Here is a 23,167-nt window from a genome sequence, read left to right on the forward strand (position 1 = left end):
GTCCCTGGCAGAAATAATGTCACATTTGAAGTGGCCCTTTGTAACATATGGGGAAAAAAGATTTGCAGAACACTCCTCTTCGTTATTATATCATGTCTTCCAGTGCTGCCTCCTTCAGATACTGACTAAGAGTGGGTCAGATTAAACCATGTGTATGTCACGTAGGTATAAATGTTTTCTTAAAATATTTTCAGTGTCAGACCAAACCAACCAACCAACCATAAGCAAGATTAGGTGAGGGGTGGCGTGTATGTGGGCTTTTGGAATAAAGGGCGCTCACTGTGCTCTGTTAAAGGTGGTGGTCAGGTGGGTGGTTTGGAACGACGCCTTGCAGGATGCCCCCTTCAAAAGCCCGTGTGGGTGGGGGCGGGATGGAGAAATATCTGGAAGCCCTCAAGGGTTTGGGGACATCTCTGTATACATGGACACGACCTCAGTGCAGCAGTGAAGTGCTGCGCGCGCGCGCCTTCGCTCACCCCCAAACTGCTGAACCTCCCTTCGTTTCAGGCAGGCTCTGGGAAGTGCGGGAAGCATGAGGAAGCCAGCCGTGTGGAAGCGTGAAAGAGGTGCCCAGCCTCCCTGCCTGCTCTCGTCCTCTAGGAGCGCGGGAAGAGAGATGCTGTGAGGAGAAGGAGGCGGAGGCGGAGCTGTCATCTCCCCATCTGTCCTTCTCCCCAGCCGTTAGGAGGGGTGCGGAGGGAGAGGCAGGCGAGGCGGCCGGAGGAGGCGTCTGTCGGCTTTGCTTCCCTGGCTGCCCTGCTATGGTAATGCTCGCCCCCCTTTCCCTGCATCCTCCCTCTCTCTTTCCCCTCCGCCCCTCCCTCCTCCATCCACCTCCTTCCCCTCATTTGTTTCCTGGGGGCCAGGAGACAGGGGCTGCATCATATACAGCCAGGTCTGTCTGTCTGTCTGTCTGTTTGTTTACTTCTATTTCCTCCCACAGGCTGCAGCAGTGGTGGCGGCGGCCGAGAGAGGGGGAGCAGGTGGAGAGTTGAAAGACTGCAGTGAAGCTGGCCTGGAGACATGGCGGACCAGTGCCTCTGAATAAGCAAAAAAGAAGAAGAGAAAAAAGAGGGGTGGGGGAGAGGCTAAAAAGAGGGAGAAATCCCCTGCCTCCCTTTTCTTCCTCCTCTTCCCCCAGCGCCAGCTATGCCGGGTTGAGCCAGCAAGAAGCTGAGCAAGCCGAAGGACAAATGGTGCAGCAGCCTTGGGGTGCTTTGAACTCCTTCCCCTTATTTCCACTTCTTCATGGTGCATCACCTCCTCTCCCCTGGCCTTAAGCTGATGTAGTTGGCTGCTTCTCAGGAGCATCCTAGGGAGAACTGCCATCCACCCGTGCCTGTATCCATTCACCGCCTCCCACCACTTTCTATCTCCATCCTTCCTTCTCTCTCTCTCTCTCCCCCCCCCCCGCCCCCCATCCTCCAAGGCTATGGCTGCAGAAGAGATCTTGGAGACTGTGGATCACTACAAGTCCGAGATAGAGAGACTGACCAAAGAGCTCACAGAAACAACCCATGAAAAGATCCAGGCTGCTGAATATGGGCTGGTGGTCTTGGAAGAAAAACTCACCCTCAAGCAGCAATATGATGAGCTAGAAGCTGAATATGATGTCCTTAAACAAGAGCTAGAACAACTGAGAGAGGTGAGTTAGATTCCAAGATTTGCTGCTCTTGTCATCCACTTTCTCCCCCTCCTATGTTCTCCCCCGCTTTTTTCCCCTCCTTTCCTCTCACTACATGTCCTCTCTGTGTGTGTTTTTTTAAAAAAGGATGGAAAACACCCCAGTACCTCTTCTGTTTGGTGATGTTCTCTGAACTGCTGTATCTCTTAAGGAACAGGAAATAAATGGTTTTGTGGTGAAGGCCAAATATAATTATCCTGGAGCTATGTGTGCATGAGATTGAAACTGCAAGGTGTGATTTATCACAGGACTCAAGGATCAGCACTGACTATAAAAGATGCTTAAGAATGGATTATGGTTGTGATATTTTAAGCCTATTGTTGATTAAAATCTCAGCAATACACAGGCATTGCTTAGATTTGTATAAACACAACTTCTTGCTTTCAGATATTTGATGGAAACACAGGTATTTAATGCAGTTATAACTGGATTGCTTGGGTGTTATTCAGAAAGAGATATTTAAAGAGAAACATTATGAACACTTAGGCTTAAAAAATGAAAATCTTTACTCTTTTTAAAAATAACAGTATAATTATCAATGAAGAGAAAAGTTGAAAGTCTTTGTGAGTTTATTTATATACACGTTTTAGTTTCACCTGTTAGTGGAATCCACCATCTTTCCACCAAATTATTTCTGTACCAACACAGAAAACTATGTTTGATCTGAGGAAACCAAGTTTTTCTGACATGGGAAGAATATTAATCATTTTTTAAAAATCACACAGAACTCAAAGTTATATTTAATCCTTGTGTGTCATTGAGGTATTTATATTTTTCTATCACTATTTTTGAAGAGACATAACAAAGGTTTATATCCTGGTAATGCATATCACCCTCTCAAGAGGTGTGCATGTATGGTATATTATCCTATTAATCAAGTTCTGAATTCTGAAATATGTTCATGTTTGTGTCCAGACATTATGATATTTTTCATTTAAATAACAAAAGAAGACAAAGGGTGAACTCCAACCGTCTACACACAGTGGGATTTACTCCCAAATATATGTGCCAAAATGTGACAGAAATCTCCATAGAAAACATCAGCTTACGCAAATGAATCGTGGTAAGAGAAATGTCCAGTTTCTTTCCTGAACAACAATAATATGATTTGCAATGTCAGCTCTAATGAAAGCTTGACTATGACTTATTCTCCAAAACTTTCTGGATCCCAGTATTGGAGATCAGTGAGAGATTGCTATAGACAGGTATTGCAAAATGTATGGCCAAACAATGAAAGGGAAATAGAACTGAGTTGCAACTATAGACATGTAATGTAATATAAAGGGATGCTATTATACACAAATGATGGCAGAATTAGGCCCAGACAAGAGTTATAAAGGTTGAAGGATGAGTTTAATGGAGTCCGACCACTGGGCAAGTAGTAGATCCAAAGAAAAGCAAAGTATTGCTGAATAGCCTGAGCTACACCAAGATCAAAAGAAATAACTAAGCAGGACTGCCCTGGAGTTGGCTAACATTGGACATCAAATAGGGAACTGAGTGAGGAGCCAGTTAAGATCTTGCCCAGTAGCAATCAAAAAGTGTTTAGGAGCCTAGGATCAGAACCTGAATGTGGTAAAGCTTGATGCACCGGTAATAACATGTTCATAGAATCATAGAATAGTAGGGTTGGAAGGGGCCTACAAGGCCATCGAGTCCAACCCCCTGCTCAATGCAGGAATCCAAGTCAGAGCATCCCTGACAGATGGCTGTCCAGCCTCGTCTTGAATGCCTCCAGTGTGGGAGAGCCCACCACCTCCCTAGGTAATTGGTTCCATTGTCATATTGCTCTAACAGTCAGGAAGTTTTTCCTGATGTTCAGCCGGAATCTGGCTTCCTGTAACTTGAGCCCATTATTCCGTGTCCTGCACTCTGGGATGATCAAGAAGAGTTGTGAAGAAGCTGCTAACTGCATGTAGGTTTCACTGCGAAGAAGTAAAGGTCAATGTGCTTTACAGAGGTTGTATCTCTGGGAGTGTGACCCAAATATACAATTGGCAACGACATTCTTAAGGCATGTCTACACCACAATCTTAACTGTAATTGCTTCTGTACAAGGGACTCTGTAGTTCAATGAGGCTCTCTCACAAGTAATACTCTACATTCTCATAAACCTACAATTTCTAGTGTTTCTTGGGGAAATCAATGATAATTTAATCTGATTAATAAACTAGATGATTTATCAACTAACTTTTTGACTGATTAAGATGTCCCTTCAATTAAACAGCAGATAAAAAAATAAGGATTTTTAATGCAAGTACTCATTAGGGTGGTAGGTGATAACTTGTAAAAAGACTTTCTTTTCTTTCACATCAGAGCATCTCTTCTATAAGATGGGTGCATCATCTAAAATAAGATGGGTGCATCATCTTCTATAAGATGAGTGCATAATCTAAAAATAAAGCCAAACGATGCTTCTTTCTTCAGAATGGTTGTTATAACACAGGTAATATATCAGGATTTAATCAATTGATTGCTAAAAGTACGGATGATTAATCAACTAAGGCTGCACTCCTACGCACACTTCCCTGAGAACAAGCCCCATTGAACACAGCTGGCATTACATTTGAGGAAATATGTGTAGGATTATGGTGTAAGATTTTTTTTTAATCTGGTGACAGCTTTAGGTTGCAATCCTATATCCAAGTATTTTGGAGTAAGTCCCATTGGGCTCAATGGGAATTATTTCTGACTAGACATGCATAGGGTTGTGTTATTAACTGTGGTGCTGATTTACAACTAAGAACTGTTTTGGGTCATTGCTGGCATAAGAGATCATGCAAAGAACTAGATTGGTTTGTAATGTGATCAGATTAAACCAGGACTGAATTAAGTCTTGTTTATTTTCCAATTCTGAAAAGGTTTATCTTGTAGTTTTTCACCTGTTGTAAGGCGTTCTGAGCATTGTACTTACATTGGAAGGGCAGGGTATAAATCTTCTTAAATAAATGAAATAAATAAAACGCTATAGGGAGTTTTTGCACAGCTTTTATGCTGAGAAGATTTCTTTAGAGTACTATGGGAGTGACTATATTGGCTTCCAGTATTTGGGTTGCCAACTTTTTACTGTGACTTATCTGTATGACAGCCACAAACTTAAGTGATGCAGGTTCAGAAAGCATGGAGGTGCGCTAATGGGTAAACCTTCATGTACTTAATTTCAGCCTCTTATGCAACTACTAATAGCACAGAATGTTTGCTAGAAAAAGTTGGTAACCCCATTCAGCATACAAATGTGATGGTGAATGCAATCAACTTGTGATTCATTTTCAGAGTTCTTAGTACTTCTACGGAGGAGAGAATGGAGGCCTTCTCAGAACTGTTTATAATACTACTTAAAAGACATATCTAGAGGGTCAAAGTAAAGTTATTTCTTTTCATTTCCCAAGTGTGAACTATCTTCATGACCATATAAATGCTTTGGCTCTTGGATATTTCCTAAAAATATGTCTGTCATCTAATCTAGGTTTTCCACGGTGTCCAGGGTTTTAAAAAACTTTTGCCAAGTCACTATTTCAAACTACTTGTCAGCTCATCTTCTAAGTGATAGAAATCCATTTTCCCCATCTGTTTCCTGTATGTAAAGGGAAGGTACAAATAAGCACATACAGAACACAATTGACATACTGATGAGCAATAAAGCTTATTTATTAAATCAATTTGCAATATAATACAATTGCCAATACATTACTGAAGTGTCTCAGAAAAGATGATAACATTGGTTGGACATCTTCCCTTTTCTGGAATGGAACTTCATATAAGTCTTCTATCTAGATCTGATGAAAAAGTGGTCTAGTGGTCTAGGTAGTTTTTATCTCTAGCATAGTGATTAGAGAATTATAGCTATATCCAGGCACAACTAATTATTAGTTATGGGGTGACTGTAATTACCTCAAATGTTAGAGTGCACACCCTACCTTTAGGATGGTTTCACTCCCACTTGGAAATAAAATGGTTTTATAATTAAGTATGGAGTACATGTCACTGTGTTTATCCAGCTGTAACGTATTTATAGGAATACACAATACCATTACTATCCTTTCTTCTTACTGTACTGTACATCCTTCCAGAAGAGCAGAGTTCATGGTATATTAGTTCCATTTATTGGTTCTGCTGGACATCATATCTTATCCAAACCAATTTTGTCCCTCAAGATGCTCTGTGGTCAGACTACCTGTGTTGCATGTCTTAGTAGGGTCCTACCTGGCATATTCTTTAAAGAAGGTAATGCTATAGGCTATACATTTCACTGTAACTGTGCCAGAATCTATTCAGTTCCCCTTCAACTCTAACACTATCTACAGGAGTCATACATTTTCATCCAATTTTGAGGAGATGAAGGTAGGTGAGGCAGCTGGACCTTCCCCCTTACAGCTCTCTCTAAGCTTTCTGCACCTTCATGGGAGTTTAGGTTCTTCGTCTTCTTATCTTTGGAATATAAATTTTCACACACATTACTTTAATAATCAGGACATTCAAGCAAACAATTGTAGTTGTTGACATTTTTTGTGGCTTGGTGCTGTTGAACTGAATTTGGGATACTGGTTATTTGGTTGTAAGGCAGATGTGCTTGACAGTAAAAGCATTTTTAGTGTTACAGTTGTCTTCCCCTATATCAGCAAAGATGATCTACACCTTTGCAAGTAGCTCTCCTTTCTCTCTACGGCTTAGCTGTTCTCTTTCCCTGCCCAGGCTTCTCCCTGTGGTTTCTGTTTCCCTATTATTCCTCTGGAGTATTCCCTCAACTCTCCTAAGATACACCTTCTTCCCTTAGCCCATTGCATTCTCAGGTCCCTGTCCCCTCTTTTCAAGTGTCCCTGTTACTCCTGCCTTTTCTTCCCTGAGGCTGCAGTCCTGAACTCACTTACCATTGAACTCAGTAGGACTTGCTTTTCAGTAGATATGTATAGGGTTGTGCTTTGTAAGGTTCTTTTCTCTGCCTTGTTTCTCTCTAGAATTGGAGGAGCTCTATCAGTGGCAACTAGAAACTCTTAGGAGCAGAGTAGTACAGCCAATGGCAGCCCATAGATGGTTTTTCTTGTCCAGGATCCAGTATTACCACATACCACCATAGAAGTCGTGTAAAAATAGTATTGAGATAGGAAAGTAAACATCTAAGATAAATTAGGAAACAATCACCCTTTATATTTATTTCTTGCCATTTTATGCGATGGCCTATTAAATGCAAATTGTACAACAACCTTTGAAATATAATACATTGGTTTTGGCTATTTGTATTGAAAACTAGTAAACTGGTGTTTTGTGGTACTGATGTGGTATATATAGTAGAGTAAAACAAAATGGTAATTAATGAACTTATAAAAATTTGGGTTCAAATAAGTAGGGCAAGCATTATGTTTGCTGCCTTGGTTGAAGAGCATTTTTCAGGAAGAAGTGAGGAATCATTCTATCTATTACATTTATGTTTTCAAAGAACTGGACAAGTGAGTTGGAAGGTGAACAGACCTGTATTGCTGATCTTACTGTTTTCACGGTTGTAATGTACAGTAAGAAAGAGATGTCGCCTTAGGGAGGATTGAATGAAATGTTATTAAAATGAATACTATATCTACAGGAACTGATAGTAAGATATGAAGAATTAAACCCTTCAAAAAGAAATTTCATACAATGTCCCACATTTCTGCCTGTCCATCTGCCTTTTCTTCCAGAAGTATTTTGCTGGTGTGAGTGGAGGATGGAAGCTGAGAGGGAGGGGATCAATTTGTAATAGAGTGTGTTTGGGCAGCCCACAACCTTTCACCCTTCTCCCCTTGGGACTGCATAGTGAAAAAGCCCTCCTTCCCTCTGCTTAAAGGAGAGGTTAGTGCCTTTGTGACATCAGCAGCCACAACGCCAGTCCAACCTCCTCTATCACATGTATTTGCACAACTAGCAAGCAATACACCTCACTTCTATATGATGACCCAGTTCATGCGTCACGGCAGCAAATCATGGGTTATTTAACCCATGATCTGCAGGGAAGCAAGCCACCTAGGAGCTGCTGCTGTTTTCTGTAAACAACCTCTGATAGGCCCGATCAGAGGTGGGGACAGTGATGTGTGAGCCCAGACTGCTGGATTGTTTAGGGGCTAAACAACCCAGCAGTTAACTCATGGTTTGTTGTTGGGTTAACTGCTTGGTTGTTTAGCCCTAAGCAACCTAGTGGTCTGGGTTTGCACATCACGCTCACAACCTCTGACTGGAAATTGTTTACATAAAATGGAAGTGGTGTGTGCTCGGCATGCATCCTGAAAAATCATGGGTTAATTAACACAAGATTTGCTGCCATTATGTGCAAACTGGCCCAGTAAGGGAAGATACAAAAATACTGTTATGCTTAACAGGCCTTAAAGTAACGCAACAGCTACTGTCTGTAACACAACTGAGTTGAAGATCAGGAGTTGGGGAAGCAGAAACTATGATCCAGTTTGCACATAACCACAATTCATGTTTAACACATTAATTGTTGGGGCTGCCTGGGTTTGTTGTTGGGTTAACATTCTTGAGTTGTTTGTCCTTGAACAACCCAGAGTTCCAGGTTTGCATGTCAACAGTTGTTTTATAATCTGGATACAAAGTGGAAGCAGCGAGTGGGTGGGAGGCAGCATGCTTACTCGCTCCCATGCAACCCCAACAATTAATGGATTAAACAAGTTATTAATGAATTGTCATTATGTGCAAACCAGGTCAGAGCCTCCAAAGGGGCTAATAATACTAACCTACCCTATAAAGTTGTTATATTGAGATAGTATATACTCCCAAAATTCTAAGCATTATAATATTACTATTATTAAGGTGATTTGTGGAATTCATTTTAGGGAATAGCATACACCATTAGTGGCTGAGCTCTGCCATGTGTACAGTAGTAACAAGAGGCAAGGATTCTATGGGGAATGCAGAGTTGATCCCAAAATAATTTCAAAACATGAGGGGGGGGGAAAATCCCATATCCAGATGCCCACCACATACTCTGTGCTATACAAGCTTTTAAAGGGAAATTATTCAAGGTCATTCTAACCATGATTCTGATGTGAGTTTATGTGTCAGAACATATTTTTCATGAACTGAGTAGAACATGTGATAACACATTTTATGTCTGGTTTTCCATTCAAAAACCATTTTTAAAGCTAAGCAAATGTATTTAATAGCTTTACTCTGATTTTTGAATTCATTTGTTTTTCTGTTGCATATGTAAGTTCTGAACTGGAAGACTTAAGTTTCACAGTTATCTGTTGTTATCAACATAGTTTAACATGAAGCCCATTACTAGACAACTACTTGGTTATTTCATATTCATGCAGTTTTGCCCCTTATGTCCTTTTTGGCAGATTAAGTGGGAGGGTGTACAAGTAGTGCAATCCGCACTCCCATGAGGTCTGTGGCAAGACTCTTGTTGCGTAGAGTGGAGCTGGATTGCACCTGGGGCTTTTAAAAATATAATTTTGGATAAACTGTCTTTTCCATGTGGATTGCTATTCCTTGTCATTCCCTTTCCCCATTAATTTTCTCCTAAACCCTATGGATATAGTCACATTATGCTATAGCACACACAGTGATTCCAACAAGACCCACTAAAGCATCAAAGTCATGTGAATGCATAGTAATTTCTATTGCTTCCACTATAGATCATTCATCTGAAGAACTGTTTTTAAAGGTTTGGTGTTCATAGCTTTGTATTAGCAGAGAGTCATCCATGTTTAATAATAGCTTCCTCAGATTGTTGTAGCTGTGGGAATCATACTCTGTCTTTAAAATGAATTGTGAAGAAGAAACAACATTTTAAAAGAAAATCGACATCTTGGAGATCTTAAAGAAACCTTTCTTTTTGTGAAATAAGTGATTGCAGCTGGACTGAAGAGACAGGAATGTCCTTTTCTAGGAGTTAACTATAATAATAGCAAGTGACTGTGAACAACATTAGTTTTCCTAACCTGAGTGTATTTTGACACCCATCAGTTTCTGTACGTTTGCTACTGATAGAATCTTGTATTGTTCTATCCATAAAAACTGCAGCATGGCAAGGTCAAAAGGTTAGCAGCAGCCCAGAGAAAAGGGAAGACTGACTCAGTGTTTCATCTTCACTGTAACCATATCTGCATGATATATGGAAGAAGGCAGTACAACATACTGTTTCAATGAACTGGGATTACATGGGAGATCAAAAGGGAGTATTAATAATCAAATAACAAAATATTAGGATAACAGAAGCAAGGATAGTAGTTGTTATTCCATTTATTATTATCCTGCTTCAATATAAAATCAAAGTAACATACAATATAAAATAAAAATTAACATATTAAAACAATAAGATACACAGATGTAACTAACAACGCTCACAATTAGTGGCTGCAAAAACAATTGACATTACTAACATTAAATAATTTAAAATTGCAAAGCATTAAAACAGCATAATTCAAGCACTAAAAGTGAAGGTTTTAAAGGTCATAAAAAGGTAAGAAGGCAGGGATCTTACCAGATTTCACTGGAGAGGGAATTTCATAACTGTGGTGCCACCACCAAAAAATGTACCATTCCTGTTAGGGACAGGTCTGAGTGGGGTGTCCGAAGCCAATTTTAGGGTTTAGGCAGGTTTAACTGGGCAAAGGTAGGCCTCAAGATACTGTGGCCCCGGTTCTCATGGGTGATCGAGTCATGTGCAGTAGCACACTGGCTTGCTCATGGTGACTCAGGTTTTTTTTAAAAAAAACCTTGGTTGTCATTATTTGTAAACCTGGTCAGTATTTTACTTCTTTCTAATGGAAGCAGTTCCTACTGAACTATTATTTTAAGAGGGACATTTTGTTAGAGTGTTTTTCAGTGTTATATTAAAAAGTTAGTCTTTTGTTGCCTTCACAAGACACTGAGTTTTCTTTTTCTGTTAGATGCGTACTCAGTGGTGTCATAAAGACCCACATAATGCATGCTGAGACATTAACATGTTTGCATTCTTACAGCCGTGTCCTAGGGGTGATTGCATGCATGCAACCAAACCAACTGGAATAAAAAAAAAATGGCAGGAGTTTATTTTCAATTTCCTGTGTTGCATGCTGCATTAATGATATTCAGACATTTAAAAAATAATGCATTACAGAGGAAAATTTGTTCTTGCATAGCTTGTGAAAGTGACCTTAAGGTAATTGCAGTGCAATCTGTATTATATTGGCACTTGGAACCAAACTAGACATGATGCTAAATGCATGAAAGCAATTCATGTGTATATTGTTGTTCAGTCGTTCAGTCGTGTCCGACTCTTCGTGACCCCATGGACCATAGCACGCCAGGCCTTCCTGTCCTGCGCTCTCTCCCGGAGCGTGCTCAAGTTCATATTCATTGCATCCGTGATGCTATCTAGCCATCTCATCCTCTGCCGTCCCCTTCTCCTTTTGCCTTCAGTCTTTCCCAGCATCAAGGTCTTTTCCAGGGAGTTTTCTCTTCGCATTAGGTGGCCAAAATATTGGAGCTTCAGCTTCATTATCTGTCCTTCCAAAGAGCAGTCAGGGTTGATTTCCTTTAGGATGGACTGATTTGACCTCCTTGCAGTCCAGGGGACTCGTAAGAGTCTTCTCCAGCACCACAGTTCGAAAGCATCAATTCTTCGGCGCTCAGCCTTCCTTATAGTCCAGCTCTCACAGCCATACATTACTACTGGGAAAACCATAGCTTTGATTAGACGGACCTTTGTCGGCAAGGTGATGTCTCTGCTTCTTACTATGCTGTCTAGGTTTGCCATAGCTTTCCTCCCAAGGAGCAAGCGTCTTTTAATTTCATGGCTACAGTCACCGTCTGCGGTGATCTTGGAGCCCAAGAAAGTAAAATCTGTCACTGCTTCCATTTCTTCCCCTTCTATATGCCAGGAAGTGATAGGGCCAGATGACATGATCTTCGTTTTTTTAATGTTGAGTTTCAAACCAGCTTTTGCACTCTCCTCTTTCACCCTCAACAAGAGGCTCTTGAGATCCTCTTCGCTTTCTGCCATTAGGGTGGTATCGTCTGCATATCGGAGGTTGTTGATAATTCTCCCGGCAATCTTAATTCCGATCTCTGATTCATCCAACCCGGCATTTCTCATGATGTACTCTGCATATAAGTTAAATAAGCAGGGTGATAATATGCAGCCTTGTCGTACTCCTTTCCCAATTTTGAACCAATCGGTTGTTCCATGTCTGGTTCTTACTGTTGCTTCTTGACCCTCGTACAGGTTTCTCAGGAGACAGGTAAGGTGGTCTGGTACTCCCATCACTTTAAGAATTTGCCACAGTTTGTTGTGATCCACACAATCAAAGGCTTTAGCGTAGTCAATGAAGCAGAAATAGACGTTTTTCTGGAATTCTCTTGCTTTCTCCATGATGCAGCGAATGTTGGCGATTTGATCTCTAGTTCCTCTGCCTCTTCTAAACCCAGCTTGTACTTCCGGTAGTTCTCGGTTCGCATACTGCTGAAGCCTAGCTTGTAGGATTTTGAGCATCACCTTGCTGGCATGTGAAATGAGCGCAATGGTGCGGTAGTTTGAACACTCTTTGGCGTTGCCCTTCTTTGGAATTGGAATGTAAACTGACCTTTTCCAGTCTTGTGGCCACTGTTGAGTGTTCCAGATTTGTTGGCATATTGAATGCAGCACTTTAACAGCATCATCTTTTAGGATTTTAAATAGCTCGGCTGGAATACTGTCATCTCCGCTAGCTTTGTTGTTACTAATGCTTCCTAAGGCCCACTTGACTTCACTCTCTAGGATGTCCGGCTCAAGTTCAGTGACCGCACTATCATGGCTATCAGGGACATTCAAATCTTTCTTGTATAGTTCTTCTGTGTATTCTTGCCACCTCTTCTTAATCTCATCTGCTTCTGTTAGGTCCCTGCCTTCTTTGTCCTTTATCATGCCCGTCTTTGCACAAAACGTTCCCTTGAGATCTCCAATTTTCTTGAAGAGATCTCTAGTCTTTCCCATTCTGTTGTTTTCCTCGATTTCTTTGTTCACTTAAGAAGGCCTTCTTGTCTCTCCTTGCTATTCTCTGGAACTCTGCATTCCGTTGGGTATATCTTCCCCTTTCTCCCTTGCTTTTCGCTTCCCTTCTTTCGTGAGCTACTTGTAAAGCCTCATCAGACAGCCACTTGGCTTTCTTGCATTTCTTTTTCTTTGGGACGGATTTCGTTGCTGCCTCCTGAACAATGTTACGGACCTCCGTCCATAGTTCCTCAGGCACTCTGTCTATCAGGTCTAATCCCTGAAATCTATTCCTCACCTCCACTGTATATTCATCAGGGATATGATTGAGGTCATACCTGAACGGTTTAGTGGTTTTCCCGACGTTCTTCAATTTAAGCCGAAATTTTGCAAGAAGCAGCTCATGATCTGAGCCACAGTCAGCTCCAGGTCTTGTTTTTACTGACTGTATGGAGCTTCTCCATCTTTGGCTGCAAAGGACATAATCAATCTGATTTCGATATTGACCATCTGGTGACGTCCATGTGTAGAGTCGCCTCTTGTGCTGTTGGAAAAGAGTGTTTGCTATGATCAGCATGTTCTCTTGGCAAAACTCTATTAGCTTTTGTCCTGCTTCATTTTGTACACCAAGGCCATGCCTGCCTGTTATCCCGGTGATTTCTTGACTTCCTACTTTAGCATTCCAATCCCCTATGATGAAGAGGACGTCTTTTTTTGGTGTTAGTTCTAGAAGGTGTTGTAGGTCTTCATAGAACCGATCAACCTCAGCTTCTTCGGCCTCAGTGGTTGGGGCATAGACTTGAATTACTGTGATGTTGAATGGTTTGCCTTGGATTCGTACTGAGATCATTCTATCATTTTTAAGATTGTACCCCAGTACTGCTTTTCCCACCCTTTTGTTGACTATGAGTGCTACTCCATTTCTTCTAAGGGATTCTTGCCCACAATAGTAGATATGATGGTCACCTGAATTAAATTCGCCCATGCCTGTCCATTTTAGTTCGCTGATTCCCAAGATGTCGATGTTCAATCTTGCCATCTCATGTTTGACCACCTCCAGCTTACCTTGATTCATTGATCTGACATTCCAGGTTCCTAAACAATATTGTTCTTTACAGCATCGGATTTTCTTTTCACCACCAGACACATCCACAGCTGAGTGTCCTTTCGGCTTTGGCCCAGCCGCTTCACTCTTTCTGGCGCTACTTGGAAATACCCTCTGCTCTTCCCCAGTAGCATATTGGACACCTTCCGACCTGAGGGGCTCATCTTCCGGCGTCATATCTTTTAGCCTTGTGATACGTTCCATGGGGTTTTCTTGGCAAGAATACTGGAGTGGGTTGCCATTTCCTTCTCCAGTGGACCACATTTTGTCAGAACTCTCTGCCATGACCTGTCCGTCTTGGGTGGCCCTGCACGGCATAGCTTATGGCTTCACTGAGTTACGCAAGCCCCTTTGCCACAACAAGGCAGTGATCCATGAAGGGGAATGTGTATATTAAAAAAATGTAAATAGCAGCCGCAGGGGTAAATGTCATGTAAGGACCTTAATAGGGGGATTGGGTTCCTGATGTCTGAATGAACAGACATTATCAGAAGAAAAGAGGAGAAGCGTGGGAAATCCTACAGGTGTACACACGTGCAAAGCTGATGGTGGTCTGTTGAAATATGGATAAAGAAGAAGGTGCTAGATAAGATAGGCCCACTTAACTGGAGGCAATGATTATATAATTCAGGAATGTTGCCAATGGGTGAGATGATAGTTATACAGTCCAGGCCGTCGACCGAAAGGTGATGTCTTTTAGCATCAAACAAAGGACTGGAAAAAGTAGATAAAATACACTGAAACCAGCAGAACTTTGAGGGGAAAATGAACATCAAGAAGCAGTTAGTGTGCAGCACAACTGAGTACACAAACTGGATTGGCCACCTGTTTGTTGCTCCAACTATGTAGTTATGAGAGAATGAGGATGGAATAAATGATTGTAATTATATTCAATAAATAAAAATGAATCAAAGGGTTAGAGTCCCAGTCTATATCTCACCCCATGATCTTAGCAGCAATGAAGGCTTCTCTTGCAATGCAAATAGCAGTTTCAAGGGGTGATTTTCATCAGGACTATGGAATGGGCGAAGGGTTAAACTCACCCTCCCCACCCTATGCATCTTGAGCCCCTCTGTGTCTGCTATTTACATTTTTTGTAACATGCATGTTTATTGTATTCACACAGTTTGTGTCATATCTAGTTTGGCTCTCTAAACATTTAAAAAGCCATGATTTCAATGTGAATAGATCTGTGATGGTATGTCTTCTCACAAACTGATCTATAATGTCTCTTGCATTGCATAAGTGGAGTTTTCTGTCACTTTCTCATTCCCATTTTTGTATCAAAAATGTGCAGTGACATCTACAATCCAGTTGGTATCCTTCTTCCCAAATCAGACAAATGACATTTTTTAAAAAAGGAGAAACCTCCTTACTTTGTGTCCTTGCTATTCCATGCAGACAGATATGATTGTCAGGCCAGGGAATAAATATCTAAATATGTATGGTCAGCAGGATTATAAGTGCAGGTAGCCCTGTCCCTGGGCACCTATTGAGTTGCTGTGCATGGATGAGCTTCCCTAAAGACTTCAAAGGTAGATTTAAACATAAGAAAATTATTCTTGACTGTAAGAGCAGTTCAGCAATAGAACAAGCAGGGGAGGTGCCATGGCTCAGTGCAGAGCACCTGCTTTGCATGCAGAAAGTCCCAGGTTCAATCCCTGGCATCTCCAGGTAAGGCTGGAAAAATTCCTGCCTGAAACTCTGAGAAGCTGCTACCACTCAACTGGGCTGGTTCGCACAATCACTGCAGCCCACTGTGGTGTGTCATGGTGTGTTGCGGTGCATGCTGGTGGGCATTTTGATTATTTAGCCCTTGATGGGGGGGGGGGGTTGCCCTGGTTTGCTGTGTTGACCAGACCTGGGCAACAGGGGTTGTTGGAGGGGGAAACAAACCTTCAATAACAATACAACAGATGGTGAGTTATTTGAGGGTTGTTTCCCCCTCCAACCCCTGCTGCCCAGATTAGGACCACATGGCAACTTCCTGGCTGGAGGTTGAATATTTAAAATGGCCACCAGCACACACTGCAATTCACCGTGGCCCAAATAAGCCATTGGTGGGCTGTGGTGACCATGTGAATGTGGTCAGTGGTGACAATACTGGGCTAGATGGACCAAAGGTCTGACTCAGTATAAGGCAGCTTCCTATGTTCCTAACAAACTGTCAAAAGAACAAAGTTGTCTTTGATGAATGGGGAAGACCCTGCTTGCGTAGGAACTCTGTATATGTAAACCAAAGCCATTGGTTGGGAGGCAAAGGATTTCAATAGTTGAATTTATATAAAATGCAACTATTTTGGCTTTCCTTGTAGTGGGAAAGTGGTTGGGATGATGCAATTGATGTTTTCAGGCTTTATGTGTGGCCCCATGGGTAAAGAACGTTCTATTTTAAAATAAAGGCTGCAGTTTTTAGCTTTTCAGAAGCAAAGTCTTCAAAAGGCACAAGAGTTATGACTGAGAGCAAAACCATGCGGTAATTCTGCCAGTTTCAGTCAGAAGAAATGACCCCATTGTGAACCGCCTCCGCATGATATTTTCAAAGCTATGTTCTAAAGCTGGGTTGCATAAAAGAATGCCAAGAAGAAAGAAATTGGAAACATTTCACAAAAATCAGTATGGGACTCCAGAACACCTTAATAGAGTGGTTTTATACATGAGAGTAATGCAGTTTTGAGTTTCACTCGTGGCATTTTTTCTGTGTCTGAACGTTCTTCATGGGAAAGAGAAAGCAAAAGAGACTCATTTTCAAATTAATCATTCTTGCCTATGTAGAGTTTCATTCACATTACAGATTTATCTAAATAAAAACATTATTAGATTTAGGCTGCAGCCCAATGCACACTTACCTGGGAGTAAATGCCACTGAACTCAGTGGGACTTACTTCTGAGTAGACATAGGAAGCTGCCTTATCCTGAATCAGACCATTGGTCCATTGTTGACACTGACCAGCATCAACTCAGGGGTTCAGGCAGGAATTTCCCCAACATTTTAAAAAGGGAAAACATGCTTGGAAAGCTGGAATGTTGAATGGAAGAGTGGTAAGAGGGAAGGATTCCAAAGGAAAATTTCCAAAATCTGCATCACTGTAATAACCTTATTAGGCCACCTCAGAGCTCACAAAATAATGCACAAGCTTTGGAGTTCTCCAGAACTCTTAGTCAGGCAAGATGGTAAACAAAGCAAAAGTTGGGCAGAAGGAGGAAAAAGTGGCTGATGTTCAAGCCATGGAGTCTGCATTTGGTCATAGTCTTAATATGGAAAGTGGAGTAGACTGCAGGAATTCAGATTAGGCTCTACCAGGTACAGATAAGGTTTTGGGTTGTACCTGGGACCCATCTAAGGATTACTGGGGAAAAAAGGAAACAAGTAATGGTTGACCCCTTTATGTGTGTGTTTGGAAAAATGGCATGTGGGGAAAGAATTAATAATCTTTTCTCTTCCACCACTCCTCTTTACAAAATTGCAGCCTCCCATGTTATTTATTCATTCATTCATTCATTCATTCATTTCATTTCTATACCGCCCAATAGCCGAAGCTCTCTTTAAAACAAAAATCTTCAGATCTTCATTAGCCATGTAATTTATAGTGCTTTACAGTGCAAGCCTATGTATGCTTAGTGAGAAGTGAGTCCCAATAAGTTCAGTGGGGCTTTCTCCCTGGTATGTTGGTACAGGACTGCAGCCTTATCTACTTTATTTATTGGACCTAAAGGCTTCCCTATCTCAAAGGTCTGGGGTGGATAAGAGTATGTTAATTATTCTATCCTGTTCCTTAGATACAATGATATGGGCATCTAATTCTCAGTGGCTGGCTAGATTATACATTGGTCTTGTAAGAAATGACAGTGACTGCACACACATAGGTTCAAATATCAGGAGGTTGCCCAGAATATAATTGGTTTGGGCGTAAAGCAAGGCAGGAACTAAGCATCTAATCATCTGTCATCTTGAGCAGGGTTTATTTATGATAGTCACATCCTTGGCAAGATCAGGATGTTGGAATGGGAGAAAGAAATAAAACAGACATTTGGCAACGATTCAAGATGGAGATTACCTTATAGGTGGATAACACCTATGAGGTTTAAATTGGGATTCTACAAATAAGTTAAAAGCATAGCAATAAAAGGGTCCATATCTATTCCTCCATATATATGGATGGGTAGCAGATTAAAGATATGATGCCGGAAGATGAGCCCCTCAGGTCGGAAGGTGTCCAATATACTACTGGGGAAGAGCAGAGGGAATTTCCAAGTAGCGCCAGAAAGAGTGAAGCGGCTGGGTCAAAGCCAAAAGGACACTCAGCTGTGGATATGTCTGGTGGTGAAAAGAAAATCCGATGCTGTAAAGAACAATATTGTTTAGGAACCTGGAATGTAAGATCAATGAATCAAGGTAAGCTGGACGTGGTCAAACATGAGATGGCAAAACTGAACATCGACATCTTGGGAATCAGCGAACTAAAATGGGCAGGCATGGGCGAATTTAATTCAGGTGACCATTATATCTCCTACTGTGGGCAAGAATCCCTTAGAAGAAATGGAGTAGCACTCATAGTCAACAAAAGGGTGGGAAAAGCAGTACTGGGGTACAATCTTAAAAATGATAGAATGATCTCAGTACGAATCCAAGGCAAACCATTCAACATCACAGTAATTCAAGTCTATGCCCCAACCACTGATGCCGAAGAAGATGAGGTTGATCGGTTCTATGAAGACCTCCAACACCTTCTAGAACTAACACCAAAAAAAATGTCCTCTTCATCATAGGGGATTGGAATGCTAAAGTAGGAAGTCAAGAAATCACCGGGATAACAGGCAGGCATGGCCTTGGTGTACAAAATGAAGCAGGACAAAAGCTAATAGAGTTTTGCCAAGAGAACATGCTGATCATAGCAAACACTCTTTTCCAACAGCACAAGAGACGACTCTACACATGGACATCACCAGATGGTCAATATCGAAATCAGATTGATTATGTCCTTTGCAGCCAAAGATGGAGAAGCTCTATACAGTCAGTCAAAACCTGGAGCTGACTGTGGCTCAGATCATGAGCTTCTTGTTGCAAAATTTTGGCTGAAATTGAAGAACGTCGGGAAAACCACTAAACCATTCAGGTATGACCGAAATCATATCCCTTATGAATATACAGTGGAGGTGAGGAATAGATTTAAGGGATTAGACCTGACAGACAGAGTGCCTGAGGAACTATGGACGGAGGTTCGTAACATTGTTCAGGAGGCAGCAACGAAATCCATCCCAAAGAAAAAGAAATGCAAGAAAGCCAAGTGGCTGTCTGATGAGGCTTTATAAGTAGCTGAGGAAAGAAGGGAAGTGAAAAGCAAGGGAGAAAGGGGAAGATATACCCAGCTGAATGCAGAGTTCCAGAGAATAGCAAGGAGAGAAGAAGGCCTTCTTAAATGAACAATGCAAAGAATTCGAGGAAAACAACAGAATGGGAAAGACTAGAGATCTCTTCAAGAAAATCGGAGATCTCAAGGGAACGTTTTGTGCAAAGACGGGCGTGATAAAGGACAAAGAAGGCAGGGACCTAACAGAAGCAGATGAGATTAAGAAGAGGTGGCAAGAATACACAGAAGAACTATACAGGAAAGATCTGAATGTCCCTGATAGCCATGATAGTGCGGTCACTGAACTTGAGCCGGACATCCTAGAGAGTGAAGTCAAGTGGGCCTTAGGAAGCATTAGTAACAACAAAGCTAGCGGAGATGACAGTATTCCAGCTGAGCTATTTAAAATCCTAAAAGATGATGCTGTTAAAGTGCTGCATTCAGTATGCCAACAAATTTGGAACACTCAACAATGGCCGCAAGACTGGAAAAGGTCAGTTTACATTCCAATTCCAAAGAAGGGCAACGCCAAAGAGTGTTCAAACTACCGCACAATTGCGCTCATTTCACATGCCAGCAAGGTGATGCTCAAAATCCTACAAGCTAGGCTTCAGCAGTATGCGAACCGAGAACTATCGGAAGTACAAGCTGGGTTTTGAAGAGGCAGAGGAACTAGAGGCGAACCTCCCTAGTGCGGTTCGCCTGGCGCCTACATTGTATTCCTTTTGGCACCAGGTGAAGACCTTTTTATTTTCCAAGGCATTTTAGCATTTTAGCTTTCTAAATTTTTATCTTTGCTGTTTTAAATCTGTATTTTAAACTCCTGCACTGGTGCTAGGTTTTATTGTGGTTGTATTGTTATATTGTGGTTTTAATGTTCTGTATATTTTAAATTGTTTTATTGTGTGTTGCTTGGATTTAATTTTTGTGAACCGCCCAGAGAGCTTTGGCTATTGGGTGGTATAGAAATAATTAAATAATTAAATAAATAAATAGAGATCAAATCGCCAACATTCACTGGATCATGGAGAAAGCAAGAGAATTCCAGAAAAACGTCTATTTCTGCTTCATTGACTACGCTAAAGCCTTTGATTGTGTGGATCACAACAAACTGTGGCAAATTCTTAAAGAGATGGGAGTACCGGACCACCTTACCTGTCTCCTGAGAAACCTGTACGAGGGTCAAGAAGCAACAGTAAGAACCAGACATGGAACAACCGAGTGGTTCAAAATTGGGAAAGGAGTACGACAAGGCTGCATATTGTCGCCCTGCTTATTTAACTTATATGCAGAGTACATCATGAGAAACGCCGGGTTGGATGAATCAGAGGTCGGAATTAAGATTGCTGTGAGAATTATCAACAACCTCCGATATGCAGACGATACCACCCTAATGGCAGAAAGCAAAGAGGATCAAAAGAGCCTCTTGTTGAGGGTGAAAGAGAAGAGTGCAAAAGCTGGTTTGAAACTCAACTTTAAAAAAACTAAGATCATGGCATCTGGCCCCATCACTTCCTGGCATATAGAAGGGGAAGAAATGGAAGCAGTGACAGATTTTATTTTCTTGGGCTCCAAGATCACCGCAGACGGTGACTGTAGCCATGAAATTAAAAGACGCTTGCTCCTTGGGAGGAAAGCTGTGGCAAACCTAGACAGCATAGTAAGAAGCAGAGACATCACCTTGCCGACAAAGGTCCATCTAATCAAAGCTATGGTTTTCCCAGTAGTAATGTATGGCTGTGAGAGCTGGACTATAAGGAAGGCTGAGTGCCGAAGAATTGATGCTTTCGAACTGTGGTGCTGGAGAAGACTCTTACGAGTCCCCTGGACTGCAAGGAGGTCAAATCAGTCCATCCTAAAGGAAATCAACCCTGACTGCTCATTGGAAGGACAGATACTGAAGCTGAAGATCCAATATTTTGGCCACCTAATGCGAAGAGAAAACTCTCTGGAAAAGACCCTGATGCTGGGAAAGACTGAAGGCAAAAGGAGAAGGGGACGGCAGAGGATGAGATGGCTAGATAGCATCACCAGTGCAATGAATATGAACTTGAGCACACTCCGGGAGAGAGTGCAGGACAGGAAGGCCTGGCGTGCTATGGTCCATGGGGTCACGAAGAGTTGGACGCGATTGAACGACTGAACAACAACAAGCAGATTACAGCAAAAAACAAGGAGTCTTCCGGCACCTTAAAGACTAACACAGCATTTCTCAAACAGTGTGCCAGGGGCCACCAGTGGGCTTCAGCCCACTTTCAGGTGAGTCTCAGCACTGCTGCATATCCAGTTTCTCCTTGCTGTACTGTAGTGTTTTGGTTCAGCCACTGCCAGCAGTGGCAGCAGCACTTGGCATATGGAGTGCATAGGCACTTAGGCTGAAGTGTGTGAAGTTGAAGGGGGAGGGAAGGAAAGAAAGTAAATGGACCACAGACAGCGTGGCTAGCTTAGTGTGAGGGAAGGAGGAGAAAGGATATGAAGAAGGAAAGTGAAAAGGACAAACTGAGGGAGAGGTGAAGCACTGAGGGCTGCTGCACCTTCTGATCATGGTGATGGCCTCCTCTTCCTCCGCCTCAGAAGAACAACCTGATATTGGCCAGTGGCACTGGGAACTGGAAAGACTGTGGATGGGGGAGTGGACTGAGTTAAGGTGGGTGAGAGATGGAGATGTTTAGGGAGGAGGGTCTCCATCCTCTGAGGGGAAAGACCCAGAAAGAGCTTTGAAAGAAATCAGAAAGAGAGATACAATTTTACTGTTAGTGCTACTACTACTAGTACTAATACTACTAATAATAATAGGGAAAGAGCGGAAGGAAGGAGATGAGAGAGGGAAGCTGTTACAGGAGGAAGTGAATCTAAAAGCCACAGCAGGGAGGATTTCAGGGAGGAGGAAGAGGATACAAGTTAGGTGTGAAAAAAGAACTGACAGGAGATGAGTAAAAATACTTTGAGAGGCATGTGGGAAGGAGAGAAAAATATAAAACAAGAAGTCCTTTCTGCTTAGAGCTTCTACATCAGTAAATTCTGCCTAAAATAGGAAGGCTGAATGATGATACTTCCAGAGCATCTGTTTGTACTTGATATGAGGAAACCTGAACTGTGGAACCCCCTGCCACAAATAAGGCACTTTGGCAAAGAATTTAGCCATTTTCAAAGATGGATTAAAAAAGAATAGAAAATGATATCAGTAATTGCCAACTGATTATGCTAAACTCCACCTCTGTCTGCAGCCATTTTATAAATGGCTTTGCCCTTGCACTGCCATTTTGTGGTTGGTGGCTCTAAGTAATTGTCCGTTCTTTCAGGTGGGCCCTGCAGGTACAACGTTTGAGAATCCTTGGCCACTAACAGATACATTGTGGCATAAGTTTTCATATGCATGAAATGTATCCTCAGTTGGCAGAGTATACACACACACATACACACACATACATACACATGGATATAGAGGGGGGAAATGTAAACATTAGGGCCATAAGACATGAAATGGAAATGTTATCATCTGATTTCTATGGAAATTTCATATGTATACAAGATAAGCATAGCATTCACAACAGCAGTAATTGGGGATAACCTAAAAACATCAGTCATGCCACCAGGAGCTCGTTCACCTGCTTGTTTCCAGCATTATGTATGCTATTGCTTGCCAACACTGCCCTTCTGTTATCTGTATATCTGCCAACCGATTATACATTTCATGCACCTGATGAAGTGAGCTCTAGTTCACAAAAAGATATATCACAATAAAGCTGTTAGTCTTTAAAGGTGCCCCAAGGCTCCTTTTTGTTTTTTACCATACGTACATACTTGATCTATTAATTTTTTGCTGTCTGTGGTACATGTTTATTGTATTTCAGAAATTCAAATACCTTTCAAATGGTTCAGAAAAGATGTGGTCAACCCATGGTGGAAACCTGGGGATCTGTGTGAAGCTGTCCTGAGATTTTTGGTAATTGCACAAAAATGTTCAGGGTCCTGTGCTCTAATGAAACAGGATATTTCACTGGTGTTGCAGGGATGCATGACCGCACCGAAGACAGGTTATGCTGCCTCGAGTGTTTAGGATTAGGGTAGCAAACTGTTCGTCT

At 41.8% G+C, this 23,167-nt stretch overlaps 1 protein-coding gene across 7 annotated transcripts in view; it reads left to right on the plus strand.

Moving 5' to 3' along the window:
• Nucleotides 1-297: 297 nt before the first annotated feature.
• BICD1 (BICD cargo adaptor 1) overlaps nt 298-23,167 on the plus strand; it is a 214,922-nt gene continuing 192,052 nt past the window's right edge. For 6 of the 7 annotated variants that reach the window (XM_084809446.1, XM_084809447.1, XM_084809443.1 and 3 more), the window contains exons 1-2: nt 676-764; nt 944-1,645. In XM_084809446.1, the coding sequence (XP_084665572.1) occupies nt 1,433-1,645 (213 nt within the window). In that variant the 5' untranslated portion in view covers nt 676-764; nt 944-1,432. Of the gene's footprint in view, nt 567-675; nt 765-943; nt 1,646-23,167 lie in introns of those variants that run through there. The other variant, XM_084809441.1, reaches the window with a different exon arrangement.

Source organism: Heloderma suspectum, chromosome 7 (genome assembly GCF_057233095.1).
Source record: "Heloderma suspectum isolate Gila_16-S chromosome 7, 16-S_ref, whole genome shotgun sequence".
Taxonomy (NCBI): Eukaryota; Metazoa; Chordata; class Lepidosauria; order Squamata; family Helodermatidae; genus Heloderma; species Heloderma suspectum.